The sequence below is a fragment of the Rattus norvegicus genome, chromosome X (genome assembly GCF_036323735.1).
Source record: "Rattus norvegicus strain BN/NHsdMcwi chromosome X, GRCr8, whole genome shotgun sequence".
Taxonomy (NCBI): domain Eukaryota; kingdom Metazoa; phylum Chordata; class Mammalia; order Rodentia; family Muridae; genus Rattus; species Rattus norvegicus.
Window position 1 is genome coordinate 47,186,106 of NC_086039.1, and position 18,869 is coordinate 47,204,974.

Here is an 18,869-nt window from a genome sequence, read left to right on the forward strand (position 1 = left end):
CAGGTAAGTAAAAATAACTGAAAAATATACTGAATGAGGCAACTAGGCCCAGAAAGACCAATGTCACATGTTCTTTTTAATTTTACACATAATTTTAATAACAAAAGTAATATTATACTGTTTAATTGCTTTTTAACAAATCCCACAATCTGGAATGCATTTCCCCTAGATTTCCTGAACTGTATTCTAAGATACATTCTTTCAGGAGAAAAGAAGTTTCTCAAGAAGCTTTAAACTTGAAAATTCTTTTTTTTTAAAGATTTATTTATTTATTTATTTATTTATTTATTTATTTATTTAGTTATTTAATGTATACGAGTACACTGTAGCCATCTTCAGACACACCAGACCTCATTACAGATGGTTGTGGGCCACCATGTGGTTGCTGGGAATAAACTTGAAAATTCTTAAAATTGATGTCTTACCTTATCTAAGTGAAAAAAGTGATAAAAGAACCAGAAAACTCATGCATTTTTGCCAGCTCTTACTACATGTTATGGACAAGTAAGTGCAACAACTTACACTAAGTATATGTTCACAACTTTTATTGGTACCCTCAAGTTTCTGGTAATAACATCTTTTCATCCACAAGGTAATCACATTTAGGTGAGCATAGTGAAGGGATATGCTGTGTGACCCTATTCCTGAAGAGGGGAGAATAATAAATGATCTGAAAAAAAGAGATATATAGAAGGGAGGAGCCTTTCCTAACTAATTGCAGGAAAAGGGTTTTGATTACTCAGGAGACAAAGGGGTTTATTTGAAAGGCTGCATATGAAAAAGAAAAACTTTGAAGGAAGGTACAGAGAAGGCTTGGAAAGGCCAATCCAAGATACAGAGGGTTTAGTACTGATGAGAGATCCTAATTTTATAGGATGAGTGGTAACATTTTAGAATTATACAGGGGTTGGGGATTTAGCTCAGTGGTAGAGCGCTTGCCTAGCAAGTGCCAGGTCCTGGGTTCGGTCCCCAGCTCTGAAAAAAAAAAAGAAAAAAAAAGAAATAGAATTATACAAAGAATAAGAACTGTGGTCAAAATGAGGAAGTATATTATTTGCAGGCAAGAAAAAATGCCAAGGATGAGGGATATTCCTAAAACAGGTGGCAATGAAATGTTAACAAATTCTAAGTATGTGTATACTTTGCTGTGTGCAATGCTTATTATTAAGAAAATTTACCATTCATAAAGACATATGTTAAGAGTTTGCTAATACACACAGGAGCTGAGTGCCTAAAAAGTAAAGAACTCATTATTTCATTTTGGCTCTTTTCTTATACCCAAAGTTGTGATAAATACTGATGCACCACCTATATGTGACAATAGGATAACATGAGTGACAATCAGTTAATAGCGTTGGATTTTGTCAAAGGCTTTTTCAACATCTAATGAGATGATATGTTTTTTTTTTCTTTCAGTTTGCTTATATGGTAGATTACATTGATTTTTCATCTATTAAACCATTTCTATAGCTCTGGGATGAAGTCTATTTGATCATGTTGGATGATATGTTCTTGGATCTGGTTTCTGAGCATTTTATTTAGTTCCTTTTCATCACTGTTCATAAGGAAAATTGATCTGAAATTTCCTTTCTGTTTTGAGTCTTTGTGTGGTTTACGTATCAGAGTAACTGTTGGATCATAGAATGAAGTTGGCAATGTTTCTTTGGCAGGCTTCCCTAAGACAGAAGCTGATTGATTTCATGGGAAAAGAAGGCAGCATGCAGTTCACCTTGGAAGGATGACCTCATGAATTCTTATGTTTTTGTTTGTTTGGCTTTTGTTTATTAATTTCTTTTTGCTGACAGTCTATGTACTTTCATGTGCAGAAAAAAAAAGATCAAATAAAATCATCGGACCCTACTATAAAAGCCTATACTCAACAAAACTGGAAAATCGGATGAAATGGATGAGTTTCTAGACAGATACCACATACCAAAGTTAAATCAAGAGCAGGTAAACTATCTAAACAGGCCCATATCCCATAAGGAAATAGAAGTCATTAAAAAAATCTCCCAATCAAAACAGCACAGGTCCAGATAGATTTAGTGCAGCATTCTAACAGACCTTTAAAGAAGACCTGATACCTATATTCCTCAAACTATTCCATAAAATATAAACAGAAGGAACACAACCTAATTCATTCTATGAATCCACAATTACTCTGATCCCTAAACCACACAAGTAACAAATAAAAAAGAGAACTTCAGACTAATCTCGCTTATGAATATCAGTGCAAAAATACTCAATAGAATTCTTGCAAACTGAATCCAAGAACAAAACAAAACCAACATTCACCACAATCAAGTAGGCTTCATCCCAGGGATGCAAATTTGGTTCAATATGTGAAAATCCATTAACATTAACATAATCCACTATATAAACAAACTCAAAGAAAAAAATCATATGATCCTCTCCTTAGATACAGAAAAAACATTTGTCAAAATACAAGACCCCTTTATATTAGAAGTATTGGAGAGATAAGGAATTCACACGTGACCCATATATATATACAGCCACCAAAACTACATAAGATTGATGAAGCTAATAAGTGCATGCTGACAGGAATCAGATATAGATATCTCCTGAGAGACACAGCCAGAGCATGTCTAATATACAGAGGGGAATGCTAGCAGCAAACCACTGAACTGAGAATGGGACCCCCATTGGAGGAATTAGAGAAAGGACTGAAAGAGCTGAAGGGGTGTGCAATGCCATAAGAACAACAATGTCAACCAACCAGAGCTTCTAGGGACTAAACTACTACCCAAAGACTATACATGGACTGACCCATGGCTCCAGCTGCATATGTAGCAGAGGATGACTTTGCTTTGCACCAAAGGAAGGAGAAGCACTTTGTTCCTGCCAGTGTATTGGAATATTGGGGCGGGGAGGAATGGGGGTATATGGGGAAGGAAAAACTCTTATAGAAGAAGGAGAATGTGAGGGGATAGGGGGCTAATGGACAGGAAACCAGGAAAGGTAATAACATTTGAATAGGTTAATAAAAATAAAAAAAATACTGTCAAGATTATTTGGGTCAGCAGGGAAGGTTATGTGGATCTGGGAGGAGTTGGAGGATGGGTGTTTACTATAATCAAAACTTGTATGAAACTCTCAAAGAACTGATGACCTACAAAATGTATCAATCGAATAAAATGTAAGATTCAAATGTATGATAGGTCACATTGGAAAAATAGAAAGAAAATGACTAGTATTGTTCATTTAAAAATAGAGAAATGGGCTAACTTAATATGTAATCTAATACAATTTTTATTACAAAAGAAAGCAATATATGGGTGAACTAAAGGACTAAATGAAAGAGTTGCCTATATACTTTCTCATTAAATACAGAAGAGATTCGAATGCAGATGAATTTTCAATTGATTTTACAATGTGAAAACGCAATGCAGAATCAATTGAAGGAACTTTTAAAGAAAATGGTTAATACATGTGTTAAATGAATATAATAAATACAAATTATTATAAGTAAATAAATAATATAGTTATAAAATTTGTAAATGCTACTACAAATTTAAAATCGATTTGAGAATAAATCAGTTATTCATTCTATTATAAATGATTTCAAATTTCTTTATGATTGATTTCAGTATCAATCATATTTTTGTAATATATATAATTTTTTCAAAATTTTATGCAATGATTTTTTTCTATAAACAATGTCCTAATTTCGCCATAGTAAGTTTGATCTTATAAATTCTATTAAAGTATAAAATAAAGGAAAAAATTCTTATGATCATTTTTTAAATATATACCTTCTTGGTTACAAATTTTACTGTAAGTATTTCAAACTTTAAATTATTTATCTTTTCCCCCATATTTTGTGTGTGTGTGTGTGCGTGTGTGTGCGTGCGCACGCATGTGTGTATGCCCAATAGCACATGTTGTATGTAGATTTTAGAGAAAAAAATTGCAAAAATTATAGTTTTTGTCGAATATATGTGTCCTAGAGCTTGAACTCAAGTTAACAGACTTGATTGCAAGTATATTTGTTCACTGAGACATCTCATGGTTCTATATTTTAATTTTATGGTAATTTCTATTCCTTTTTTTATAGGCTATTATTTATCCTCCTACAATATTATAAATCCAAAATGCGGATGCTCCCACTCCTTAAAAGGGAAAAAATATCCATAGGAGGGTATACGGAAGCAAAGTTTAGAGCAGTGAATGAAGGAATGACAATTCAGAACCTTCCCCACAGGTGGTCTATGAGGCCCATGTATATACAGCCACTAAAACTAGATAAGATTGTCAAAGCTAAAAAGTGCATGCAGAAAGGGACCGGATATAGATCTCTCCTGAAAGACACATCCAGAGCACGTCCAATACAGAGGTCAAACCACTGAACTGAGAACAGGACCCCCTTGGTGGGTATTAGAGGAAGGATTGAAAGAGTTGAAGAGGCTTGCAAGCGTATTAAAAACATTTCCAACCAACCAGAGCTTCCAGGGACCACTAACTAAAGACTATATACATAGACTGAAGCAGGACTCCAACTGCATATGTAGCAGAGGATAAGAGAGGATGGCCTTGCTGGGCACTGATGGAAGGAAAAGCCTTTGGTCCTGCCAATGTTGGACCCCCAGTGTAGGGGATTATCAGGGGTGGGGCGGTAAAGTGGGGTGGATTGGGAGGGGAATACCCTTATAGAAGTAGATGGGTAGGGGTTGGGGGCTCATGCACAGGAAACCTGGAAAGGGAATAACATCTGAAATGTAAATAAATACCTAATTTAAAAAAAAAAGAAAGAAAAGAAATAGAAGGGGGAGAGCCAAGACATGAAGTTCACTGAATTCGTTTAATTTTTCTAAATGTCAGTTTTCTAAATTCTGTGAGTAATCATCATCATCATCATCATCATCGTCGTCGTCGTCGTCGTCGTCGTCGTCGTCCATGAAATCATATCAAATTCATTAGCTTTGAATTTGTGAACTGGTTATATTTTCTCCTGAAAAAACCCTAACTTCAGGCAGTAACATACTTTTTTTTTTGCTTATATATGTATTTCTCATCATCCTCCCCTGTACCGTGTGTGTGTGTGTGTGTGTGTGTGTGTGAGAGAGAGAGAGAGAGAGAGAGAGAGAGAGCGCAAATATGTGACTGTATGCACTTGTATGAATCTTTTCAGATTGCACATTTTTTGTCAATCATTCTCCTTTTATTTTATGAAACAAGGTCTTCAATTGAAGTGGGAGCTCATTTAAGATGGCTGGGTCATTAGGATTCTGGATTTTGCCTGTCTCTATCTCCTCAGTGTAAGACTTACGGATGTGTGCTGTCACGCCTGGCTTTTATATAGATCCTGGATACTGAACTCAGTTTCTGCTCCTTAGTTAAGAAACACTTTACTGAGTAATTGTCACAGTCCATCTTTTTTCTATTTTTAAACTTTATATACTTCTCATCTATTTGTTTAATGCCTGTGATTACATCTGCATTAAAACAATTTTATAAATAAACTACATCTCTATTTAAATAAAAGACACTGATACAAATGATTAAAATAAATACAAGAGGATGTGATTAGTGGATGCTACAGTGGGGGGCTTCCTTTCTCAATGGAGAAGGGGATTGCATAAAGTGGGAGGGATTGTAAGGGGGGACTGGGAGGAGAAGAGAAAGTGGGTCTGTGATGAGGACTTAAAGTGAATAAATAAATTAATGGAAAATAAATAAATGCAGGAAGATAATCACCCCATTGTGGGGAGAAATTAATAGTCATTATTGACTTCAACTGAGTTTTTTTTCCATCTTTATTAACTTCAGTATTTCTTATTTACATTTCGATTGTTATTCCCCTTCCTGGTTTCCTGGCCAACATCCCCCCTAACCCCTCCAACTCCCCTTCTATATGGGTGTTCGCTCACCATCCTACCCCAATTACCACCCTCGCCCCAACAATCACATTCACTGGGGGTTCAGTCTTGGCAGGACCAAGGGCTTCCCTGTCCACTGGTGCTCTTACTAGGCTATTCATTGCTACCTTTGAGGTTGGAGAACAGGGTCATTCCACTTATACTCTTTGGGTAGTGGCTTAGTCCTGGAAGCTCTGGTTGGTTGGCAGTGTTGTTCATATGGAGTCTCAAGCCCCTCAACCTCTTTCAGTCCTATCGGACTGAAAGATTCTTTCAACGGGGGTCCCCTTCTCAGTTCAGTGGTTTCCTGCTGGCATTCACCTATGTATTTCCTGTATTCTAGCTGTGTCTCTCAGGAGACATCTACTTCCGGTTCCTGTCAGCCTGCACTTCTTTGCTTCATCCAACTTGTCTAATTGGGTGGCTGTATCTGTATGGGCCAAATGTGGGGCAGGCTATGAATGGGTGTTCCTTCTGTCTCTGTTTTAAACTTTGCCTCCCTATTCTGCCCCAAGGGTACTTTTCTTCCCCTTTTAAAGAAGGAGTGAAGCATTCACATTTTGGTCATCCTTCTTGAGATTCATGTGTTCTGTGGATCGAGGGTAATTCAAGCATTTGGGCAACAGCCACTTATCAATGAATGTATACCATGTGTGTTTTTCTGTGATTGGGTTACCTCACTCAGGATGATATTTTCCAGTTCCATCCATTTGCCTATGAATTTCATAAAGTCATTGTTTTTGATTGCTGAGTAATATTCCATTGTGTAGATGGACCACATTTTCTGTATCCATTCCTCTGTTGAAGGGCATCTGGGTTCTTTCCAGCTTCTGGCTATTATAAATAAGGCTGCTATGAACATAGTGGAGCATGTGTCTTTGTTATATGTTGGGGCATTTTTGGGTATATGCCCAAGAGAGGTCTAGCTGGGTCCTCAGGTAGTTCAATGTCCAATTTTCTGAGGAACCTCCAGACTGATTTCCAGAATGGTCATACCAGTTTGAAATCCCACCAACAATGGAGGAGTGTTCCTCTTTCTCCGCATCCTCGCCGGCATTTGCTGTCACCTGAGTTGTTGAGCTTAGCCATTCTCACTGGTGTGAGGTGAAATCTCAGGGTTGTTTTGATTTGCATTTCCCTTATGACTAAAGATGTTGAACATTTCTTTAGGTGATTGTCAGCCATTCGGCATTCCTCAGCTGTGAATTCTTTGTTTAGCTCTGAACTCCATTTTTTAAGAGGTTTGTTATCTCCTTGCAGTCTAGCTTTAGTTCTTTGTATATTTTGGATATAAGCCCTCTATCAGTTGGAGGATTGGTAAACATCTTTTCCCAGTCCGTTGGTTGCCGTTTTTTACTAACAATAGTGTCCTTTGCCATACAGATCCTTTGCAGTTTTAATAGATCCCATTTGTCGATTCTTGATCTTAGACCATAAGGCATTGGTGTTTTGTTCTGGAAATTTTCTCCAGTGCCCATGTGTTCCAGATGCTTCCCAACTTTTTCATCTATTAATTTGAGTGTATCTGGTTTGATGTGGAGGTCCTTGATCCACTTGGACTTAAGCTTTGTACAGGGTGATAAGCATGGATCGATCTGCATTCTTCTACATGCTGACATCCAGTTGAACCAGCACCATTTGCTGAAAATGCTATCTTTTTTCCATTGGATGGTTTTGGCTCCTTTGTCAAAAATCAAGTGACCATAGGAGTGTGGGTTCATTTCTGGGTCTTCAATTCTATTCCACTGGTCTATCTGTCTCTGTACGAATACCATGCAGTTTTTATCACTATTTCTCTGTAGTACTGCTTGAGTTCAGAGATAATGATTCCACCAGAAGTCCTTTTATTGTTGAAGTCCTTTTATTGTTGAGGATATTTTTAGCTAAACTGGGTTTTTTGTTATTCCAGATGAATTTTCAAACTGTTCTGTCTAACTCTCTGAAGAATTGGATTGGTATTTTGATGGGGATTGCATTGAATCTGTAGATCACTTTTGGTAAAATGGACATTTTTACTATATTAATCCTGCCAATCCGTGAGCATGGGAGATCTTTCCATCTTCTGAGGTCTTCTTCAATTTCTTTCTTCAAAGGCTTGAAGTTCTTATCTTACAGATCTTTCATTTCCTTGGTTAAAGTCACACTGAGGTATTTTATATTATTTGGTACTATTATGAAAGGTGTCATTTCCCTAATTTCTTTTTTGGCTTGTCTCTCTTTTGTGTAGAGGACGGCTACTGATTTGTTTGAGTTAATTTTGTACCCAGCCACTTTGCTGAAGGTGTTTATCATGTATAGTTGTTATCTGGTGGAACTTTTGGGACCACTTAAATATACTATCATATCATCTGCAAATAGTGATATTTTGACTTCTTCTCTAATCTGTATCCCCTTGATATCTCTCTCTCTCTCTCTCTCTCTCTCTCTCTCTTTGTCTGATTGCTCTGGCTAGAACTTCAAGAACTATATTGAATAAGTAGGGAGAGAGGGGTCAGCCTTGTCTAGTCCCTGATTTTAGTGGGATTGCTTCAAGTTTCTCTCCATTTAGTTTAATACTAGCTACTGGTTTGCTGTATATGGCTTTTTACTATGTTTAGGTATATGTCCTTGATTCCTATTATTTCCAGGACTTTTATCATGAAGGGGTGTTGGATTTTGTCAAATGCTTTCTCAACATCTAATAAAATGATCATGTGGTTTTGTTCTTTCAGTTTGTTTATACAATGGATTACCTTGATGGTATTCCGTATATTATACCATCCCTGCATGCCTGGGATGAAGCCTACTTGATCATGGTGAACGATTGTTTTGATGTGCTCTTGGATTCAGATTGTCAAAATCTTATTGAGTATTTTTCTGTCGATATCCATAAGGGATATTGGTGTGAAGTTCTCTTTCTTTGTGGGGTCTTAGTGTGGTTTAGGTATAAGAGTGATTGTGGCTTCATAGAAGGAATTCGGTAGCACTCCATCTGTTTCAATTTTGTGGAATAATTTGGATAGTATTGGTATGAGGTCTTCTATGAATGTCTGATAGAATTCTGCACTGAACCTGTCTGGACCTGGGCTCTTTTTGGTTGGGAGAACTTTAATGACTGCTTCTATTTCCTTAGGAGTTATGGGGCTGTTTAAATGGTTTATCTGTTCCTGATTTAACTTTGGTACCTGGTATCTGTCTAGGAAATTGTCCCTTTCCTGCAGATTTTCAAGTTTTGTTGAATATAGGCTTACATAGTAGGATCTAATGATTTTTTTGATTTTCCTCTGATTCTGTAGTTATGTCTCCTTTTCATATCTGATTTTGTTATTTTTTTACACACTCTCTGTGTCCTCTCTTTAGTCTGGCTAATGGTTTATCTATCTTGTTGATTTTCTCAAAGAACCAACTTTTGGTTCTGTTGATTCTCTTTATGGTCCTTGTTCTTTCTACGTGGTTGTTTTCAGCTCTGAGTTTGATTATTTCCTGCCTTCTACTCCTCCTTGGTGTATTTGCTTCAATTTGTACTAGAGCTTTTTTTAGGTGTGCTGTCAAGCTGCTGATACCTGCTCTCTCCTGTTTCTTCCTGCAGTCACTCAGCGCTATGAGTTTTCCTCTTAGCACAGCATTAATTGTGTCCCATAAGTTTGGGTATGTTATACTTTTATTTTCTTTAAATTCTAAGAAGTCTTTATTTTGTTTCTTTATTTCTTCCTTGACCAGGTTATCATTGAGTAGAGCATTGTTCAACTTCCATGTATATGTGGATATTCTTCCCTTATTGTTATTGAAGACCAGGTTTAGGCCGTGGTGGTCTGATAAGACGCATGGGATTATATCTATCTTTCTTTATCTGTTGAGGCCTGTTTTATGACCATTTATATGGTCAATTTTGGAGAAAGGACCATGAGGTGGTGAGAAGAAGGTATATCCTTTTGTTTTAGCATAGAATGTTCTATAATTTTGTGCTCAGTCTATTTGGTTCATGATTTCTCTTAGTCTGTCTATGTCTCTGTTTAATTTCTGTTTCCATAATCTGTCCATTGATGAGAGCAGGGTATTGAAATCTCCTACTATTATTTTGTGATGTTCAATGTGTGCTTTGAGCTTTAGTAAGGTTTCTTTTATGTATGTAGGTGCCCTTGTATTTGGAGCATAGATATAAAGGATTGAGGGTTCATCTTGCTGGTTTTTTCCTTTGATGAATATGAAGTGTCCTTCTTTATCTTTTTTGATGACTTTTAGATGAAAACCGATTTTATTCGAAATTAGAATGGATACTTCAGCTTGCTTCTCCAGACCATTTGCTTGGAATGTTCTTTTCCAGGCTTTCACTCAGAGGTAGTGTCTGTCTTTGTATCTGAGGTGTGTTTCCTGTAGACAGCAGAATGCAGGGTCTTCATTGCATATTCAGTTTGTTAATCTAACTCTTTTTCTTGGAGTGTTGAGACCATTGATTTGGAGCAATATTAAGAAATAGTGATTATTGCTTCTGGTTATATTCATATTTGGATGTGAGATTATGTTTGTATGCTTTTCTTCTCTTTGTTTTGTTACCAAGACAATTAGTTTCTTGCTTTTTCTAGGGTGTAGCTTGCCTCCTTATTTTGGGCTTTCCCATTTATTATCTTTGTAAGGCTGGATTTGTAGAAAGATATTGTGTAAATTTGATTTTGTCATGAAATGTCTTGATTTCTCCACCTATGTTAATTGAGAGTTTTGCAGGATACAGTAACCTGGGCTGGCATGTGTTCTCTTAGGGTCTTTATGACATCTGTCCAGTAACTTCCTGCTTTCATAGTCTCTGGTGAAAAGTCTGATATGACTCTGATAGGTCTGCTTTTATATGTTACTTGACCTTTTTCCTTTACTGCTTTTAATATTCTTTCTTTGTTTTGTGCATTTGGTGTTTTGACTATTATGTGACGGGAGGATTTCTTTTCTGGTCCAATCTATTTGGAGTTCTGTAGGCTTCTTGTATATTTATGGGCATCTGTTTCTTTAGGTTAGGGAAGTTTTCTTCTATGATTTTGTTGAAGATAATACTAGTTCTTTGAGCTGGGAGTCTTCACTCTCTTCTATACCTATTATCCTTAGGTTTGATCTTCTCATTGAGTCCTGGATTTCCTGTATGTTTTGGACCAGTATTTTTTTTTTTTCGTTTTATATTATCTTTGACCATTGTGTCGATGATTTCTATGGAATCTTCTTTTTTTTTTTTTTTTTTTTTTTGGTTCTTTTTTTCGGAGCTGGGGACCGAACCCAGGGCCTTGCGCTTCCTAGGTAAGCGCTCTACCACTGAGCTAAATCCCCAGCCCTCTATGGAATATTCTGCTCCTGAGATTCTCTCTTCTATTTCTTGTATTCTGTTGGAGATGCTTGTATCTATGGCTCCTTGTCTCTTCCTTTGGTTTTCCATATCCAGGGTTGTTTCCCTGTGTTCTTTCTTCATTTTTTCTATTTCCATTTTTAATTCCTTCAACTGTTTGATTGTGTTTTCCTGGAAATCTTTCAGGGATTTTTGTGATTCCACTCTAAAGGCTTCTTCTTGTTTATTTATGTTTTCTTGCGTTTCTCTAAGGGAGTTCTTCATGTCTTTCTTGAAGTCCTACAGCATCATGATCAAATGTGATTTCAAATCTAGACCTTGCTTTTCTGGTGTGTTTGGATATTCAGCATTTGCTTTGGTGGGAGAATTGGGCTCAGATGATGCCATGTAGTCTTGGTTTCTGTTGCTTGGGTTCCTGTGCTTGCCTCTTGCCATCAGGTTGTCTCTGGTGTTACCCTGTTCTGCTATTTCTGACAGTGGCTATACCGTCCTATAGGCCTATGTGTCAGGAGTGCTGTAGACCTGTTTTCCTGTTTACTTTCAGCCAATTATGGGAACAGAGTGTTCTGCTTTCGGGCGTGTAGTCTTTCCTGTCTACTGGTCTTCAGCTGTTCCTGTGGGCCTGTGTCCTGAGTCCACCAGGCAGGTCACTTGAAGCAGAAAAGTTCGTCTTACCTGTGGTACCGTGGTTCATGTCGCTCGTGGGGTGCTGTTTTTGAACTCTCTATGAGGGCGGCAACCAGGAGGGCCTGCGCAGCCTTTTCCTGGAGCCCCAGTGCACTTGGGTCCCAGATGGCATTAGGTGTTTTCCTCTGGAGTCAGAAATGTGGGTAGAGTGTAGTCTCTTCTGGCTTCCCAGGTGTGTCTGGCCCTCTGACGGTTTAGCTCTCCCTCCCACGGGATTTGGGTGCACTCCTAACTGAGTTATATTAAGATAATATTTATCATATTACCATAAAATTGATGATTATTATTGTAACTTTTCATTATTTTAGACAAATTCATAATTCTTGATGTATAGTGTTTTTCTTTTATTTCTTAGTGGAAGAAGGAATTGAACCTCAGATTTCACAAGGGTAGGCACGCACATACTATGAGCTACATCTGTAGCCTAAACTTTATAATTTTAGGAAGATTTATTATTTTTAAAATTTCTATCTATTTGATTGTATATTGTTGAGAATGATATTTGGAAGATAAATTAAGTTTTCAAGTAAACAGTCTGCAAAGTCGAAATAATTTTTGATGATTTCATGAGTACTTTTAGTAGTTTACAATCTCCTAAAAATTTCCTTGACTAAAAAAATTATTTTAATTGATATGACATTAAAACTCTGAAAATTTCAAAAACAGTATAAATCTATATATATAACAACCTAATTTTTTTTTCCTTTACTTACTCATTTTATATTTTGAGTTCAGCCCCCTCCTCTCCTTGTGTAGCAACCTAAGACCCCACCTCTCATTTTTCTTTCTCCTCTTCTGAGAAGGAAAGCCTCCTGCCATGGGTACCAACCAGACCTGGCACATCATAGTGTAGTAGGCCTAGTTGTATCCTGTTCCATTGAGGCCAGACAAGGAACTCCAAATAGGGGAAAGAGATTCGAAAGAGGCAACAGTCAGAGATAGCCCTTGCAACATTTTTTAGGGGACACACATGGAGATCATGCTGCATATCTGGTACACATATGTATGGTGTCTAGGTCCAGCCTATGCATGCTCTTTGGTTAGTGCTTCTGTCTTTGTGAGCCCCATGGGACAAGGTTGACTCTACAGATATATGTTCACAGCAGCTTTATTCATAATAGCTAGAAATTAAAGACAACCTAGTTGTCCCTCAACTGAAGATGAATAAAAAAATGTGGTACATTCATACAATAGAATACTACTTAGCCATTAAGAACAAAACATCTTTTAAATGTAGCAATGTGCAAATGTAAGAAATAAATCCTGTACCATGTGTACGTCTCAGTGAGCTAAAGCGGAAGGCAGCATTCTCATGGAGGAAGCTATTCCAGCAACGATCAATTGCAAGATTCTTCGGTTTTTCTTTATCTAATTAAGAAACAAAGAGAATTTGTAGTTTAGTGAAATGTATAAGAACTCATGAATTATACCCTTGTAAATAGGGCATCACAATCCTTAGTTGATTAGTGTGTGTTTGTGTGTGTGTGTATGTGTGTATGTGTATGTGTGTGTGTGTGTGTTTGTGTATGTTAGTCATACTCAGAACAGTTGAGAATATTTAAAAAATGTTTTTAATTTGAGTCAAATACTACAGTCAAATACTTCTTATGATTTTTAACTATAGAACAATTTTAATTTGGGCATAGCTAAATAAAGATCTGGCATAAAATGTGTTAATAACAAAATGCCTTTAGAAATGTTTATTTTACACAATAAAGTATAGTTACATAGAAACAAAATAACTGCATGAAATGGCTATGCTCATTACAGGACCAACTCTAATCTATTCTCTCTGTCTGTATACAAAGCCCACAAATACTTCTGAATTTAGCCTTTAAAATGCTGTAAAATCAAATTTATTAATGCAAAACGTACAGATTATCTTTTGAAAACTCAACTTTTCTGAGATAAATGAAGAATGCTTTCCATATGTAGGTTCTAAATTGAAGCTTATATCTTTGTATGTTTAACCTAAAGTAACTACAGAATCTAAGAAACTAGAACAAGGCCATTGGTGGTTGCAGGGAAGAAAAGCCCTTAAAGAAGGACATGTGGTAGCAAACAGGAAATATAAAAAGGGAGAGGTAGAATAAGTGGTGTGGAAAATTTTTAGCAGGGAGATGGGTAGAGGGGATAGGAAAGAAGAGAAGAAGATGTTAAAATAGACAGTCTTGTAAATCTGTCTGTCCATCCATCAGCCTGATCATCCATCTGGCCGTCCATCCGTCTGCCCGTCCATCCTCCCATCCATCCACCCATTCACCCATCCATTCATCTATCCATATGTAGTAGGTTATTAAACAAAATCTCTAGGACCAAGTGTGAAATACTTCTTGTAAATATCTATCTATCTATCTATCTATCTATCTATCTATCTATCTATCTATTATCATATCAATTTATCTATATATTCTTCCATATATAGTGGGTTATTTAAAAAACTCAAGTGCCAAGGGTGGAATATTCTTCTTATTTGTACAGGAAAATCTTAGAACCCCTAAAAAGGTGTACCTAGAATTTCTAAAAAAAATTGCATAAGAAGAACTGGAATATTTGAAAAATTTCATAAGAATCTTATATATCAACTAACACATATGTGGATTAAAAATAAGATCAGAAGACCTCTCACTGTTGCATAGATTCTTCATATACAACTTAAGAGGTATGTTTCAGCAAACATATCTTACCTCCTATTTTTATGCTTTTATTTTATAATATATAAAAATTTTTAATGAAAAAAGACAGATACCTATACAATATAGGAAAAATAACCTACTTGTTAATATGAGATCAACAGAAACATCTTCACTGGTAGGATTTTTGAAATGTATCATGACAGATGCCTGAAGACCAAGAATAGTGGTTATTCTTTCTGTTTCTATAGGCCTGGGGAATAGGCCTACTCCAAACATGTAGAATTTCCATTCTTTAAACTGTTCAAAAAAAAAGAAATAATCATAATTGAATATATATTTGATTTTCAAGATTTACAAACCTTTTTTATTATTCTGTCCAATGGTTTTCATTGTATATGGTACTGAATGAATCACATACTGACATTTTGGTATAAGTAAGCACATTCCCCTGCATGCACTGCTACTATTGCCTTTCTTATTTCCATTCCTTTTCATTGTTTCTCTTTATCTGCATAGATAGTTTTGATTCAACTTTCGTATCATACATATGCACATGATTTTATTTATATAGAATTTAGGAACCACAAGAGAAAAAAATATGCAATATTTGTTTTTGAGACATATTGAATTCACTCATTAATATTATCTATAGTGCTGTGTAAATAATGTAACTTAAGTATTTATTGCTGACAAAGATCCTGTTTCTTTCTATTTCTCATTTCCTTTCTTGCTCCTTCTCCACCATACCTATGTGTCATATTTTGTATACATCCATTTCTGTGCTGGCTAGATTTATGTCAAATTGTATCAAGTAGAGTCATTGGAAAGGAAGAAGTATCAACTGAGAAAATGCCTTCATAAGATCAGGCTATATGCAAGCATGTGGGACTTTCTCTCTCTCTCTCTCTCTCTCTCTCTTCCATTAAGATAGCAATTTAATTTCCGTGTGTGTGTGTGTGTGTGTGTGTGTATGTGTATGTGTATGTATATATATATCTCCACCCATGAGTAGAACTGATAGACCACCTTGAGTTTTATTTTAATTCTCTTAATAGTGACTGGTTGACCATTGAGAATGGTGCCACTCTTAGATTGTTAGTCCTGGGTTCTATAAGAAAGAAGGGTGAGCAACCATAAAGGAGCAAGTCAAAGAGCGGTACTCCTCTGGTCTCTACCTCCTGCCCCCATGATCCCAACCTGTTTTTGTTCCTGTCCTAACTTTTTACATTCATAAACAATGATGTGGAAGTATAAGCCAAACACACCCTTTTATCTCCAAGTTGGTTTGGTCATGTGTTTCATTACAGCAATAGAAACCCTAATTAAGATAATTCCTGTTATTTGGCACCTACAATAGTTCCTAAGGTTAGTCTTCAATACAACAAAAACAACAGAAAGACCCCATACAGTGGAAACTGGACAACACTAATCAATGATAACTAGGTAAGGGAAGAAATAAAGAAAGAAATTAAAGACATCCTGGAATTCAATGTAAATGATGACGCAGCATACCCAAAATGATCAGACATATTGAAAGCAGAGCTAAGAGGAAAATTCATAGCAGTAAGTGCCCTGGTAAAGAAATTGGACAGATCCTACACTAGTAACTTAACAGCACGTAGGAGAGCTCTAGAACAAAAAGAAGCAAACACACCCAAGAGGAGTAGAAGGCAGGAAATAATCAAACCCAGGGCTGAAATCAACCAAGTAGAAACAAAAAGGACTATACAAAGAAACAACAAAACCAGGAGCTGGTTCTTTGAGAAAATGAACAAGATAGATAAACCCTTACCCAGACTAACTAAAGGGCCCAAATTAACAAAATTAGAAATAAAAACGGAGACATAACAACAGAAATGGGGGAGACTAAAAAAAAAAATCAGATGTACTAAAATAGCCTGTACTTAACAAAACTGAAAAATCTAGACGAAATGGATGATTTTCTAGATAGATACCACATATCGAAGTTGAATCATGATCAGATAAACCATATGAATAGGCCCATGTCCCATAAGGAAATAGAAGTCATTAAAAACCTCCCTACCAAAAACAGCCCAGGGCCAGATGGATATAGTGCTGAATTCTACCAGACCTTCAAAGAAGACCTGATACCAATATTCTTCAAAATATTCCATAAAATAGAATCAGAAGGAACATTACTAAATTCATTCTATGAAGTCACAATTACTCTGATCCCTAAAGCACACAAGGATGCAACAAAAGAAGAGAACTTCAGACCACTTTTGCTTGTGCACAGCATTGCAAAAATATGCAATAAAATTCTTGCAAACCTAATCCAAGAACACATGAAAACCATCATTGACCACAATCAAGTAGGTGTTATTCCAGGGATGCAAGGTTGGTTTAATATACAAAAATCCATTCCCTTAATCCACTGTATAAACAAACTCAAAGAAAAAAATCATATCATCTCCACAGATACTTAAAAAGCATTTGACAAAAGTATAACACCCCAAAGATATTGGAGAGATAAGGAATTCAAGGCCCATACCTAAACATAATAAAAACAATTTACTGCAAACCAACAGCCAATAGCAAATTAAATTGAGAGTTATTTAAACCAATCCTAGGGAGAAGACAAATATGCCCACTCTCCCCATATCTATTCAATATAGTATTCAAGTTCTAGCTAGAACAGTAAGACAACAAAAGGAGATCAGGGGGATACAAATTGGCAAAGAAGAAGTGAAGATATCACTATATGCAGATGATTGAATAGTATATATAAGCATATCCCAAAATTTTACCAGAGAATTTCTATGACTGATGAACAACTTAAGCAAAGTGCCTAGATATAAAATTAACTCAAATAATTTGGTCGCATTCCATTATACAAATGATAAACCTGCCGAAAAATTAGGGAAAAATTCTATTTACAATAGTCACAAATAATATAAAGTATCTTGGGGTAACTAACAATATAAGTGAATGATATGTATCACAATAACTTCAAGTTTCTCAAGAAAGAAATCGAAGATGTCACAAAATGTTGAGATTTTCCATGGTCATGGATAGGCAGAATTAACATAGTAAAAATGGCCATGCTGCCAAAGGAAATCTTCAGATTCAATGCAGTCCCCTTCAAAAACCCAACAAGATTCTTCAAAATATGGAGAGAGCAATTCTCAAACTCATCCGGAAAAGCAAAAAACCCAGAAGAGCAAAAGCAATTCTTCATAACAAAAGAACTTCTTGGTGAATCGCCATCCTTGTCCTCAAGTTCTATTACAGAGCAAAGTGATAAAAAATGCATGCATGGTATTGGTTGAGAGACAGACAAGTTGATCAATGGAACAGAATTGATGACCCAGAAGTAAAACAACACACTTATGCACAATTGTTCTTTGATAAAGAAGCTAAAAATAAACAATGGAAAAGAGACAGCATCTTCAATAAATGATACTAGTCTAACTGGCCATCTGTATGTAGAAAAAATGAAAATAGACCCATTTTTGTCACCTTGCAGGAAGATAAAGTCCAAAATAGATCAGGGACCTCAACATAAAAGCAGATACACTCAATCAAATAGAAGAGAAAGTGGGAAAGAGTCTTAAACTCATTTGCACAGGGGGAGATTTCCTAAACAGAACTCCAGTGGCTCATGCTCTAAGATCAAGAACTGATAAATGGGACCTCATGAAACTGGAAAGCTTCTAATAAGGCAAAAAATATAGTCAGTAAGGCAAATTGGGAAAAAAATCTTCAGTAACCCAATATCTGATAGAGGGCTAATATATAAAGAACTCAGGAAGCTTACCACCAAAAAATCTAAACAACACAATCAAATAATGAGGTATAGAATTAAACCAAGAATTATCAACTGAGTAATATGAAATGGATGAGAAGCATGTAAAGAAATGTTCACCAGCCTCAGCCATTGGGGAAATGCAAATCAAAATGACCCTGAGATTCTACCTTACACCTGTCAGAATGGCTAAGACCAAAAATTCAGGTGACAGCAGATGCTGGCAAGGATGTGGAGGAAGGGGAACACTCCTCCATTGTTGGTGGGATTGTAAGCTGGAACAATCACTCTGTAAAACAGTCTAGAGGTTCCTCAGAAAATTGGATATAGTACTACCTGAGGACCCAGCTATACCTCTCCTGAGCATATACCCAAAAGATGCTCCAACATACAACAGGGACACATGTTCCACTATATTTACAACAGCCTTATTTATATTAGCCAGAAGCTGAAAAGAACACAGATGTCCTTCAAAAGAGGAATGGATACCTACAATGTGGTACATTTACACAATGGAGTACTACTCAGCTATTAAAATAATGACTACATGAAATTCATAGTCAAATGGAAGGAACTAGAAAATGTCATCCTGAGTGAGG

At 36.3% G+C, this 18,869-nt stretch overlaps 1 protein-coding gene across 2 annotated transcripts in view; it reads right to left on the bottom strand.

Moving 5' to 3' along the window:
- Positions 1-18,869, bottom strand: part of Cfap47 (cilia and flagella associated protein 47) — a 355,085-nt gene that overhangs the window by 37,021 nt on the left and 299,195 nt on the right. For both annotated transcript variants that reach the window (XM_063280369.1, XM_063280368.1), the window contains exons 57-58: positions 14,645-14,801; positions 13,138-13,236 (exon numbers count right to left, since the gene is read on the bottom strand). In XM_063280369.1, the coding sequence (XP_063136439.1) occupies positions 13,138-13,236; positions 14,645-14,801 (256 nt within the window). The remainder of the gene's footprint in view (positions 1-13,137; positions 13,237-14,644; positions 14,802-18,869) is intronic.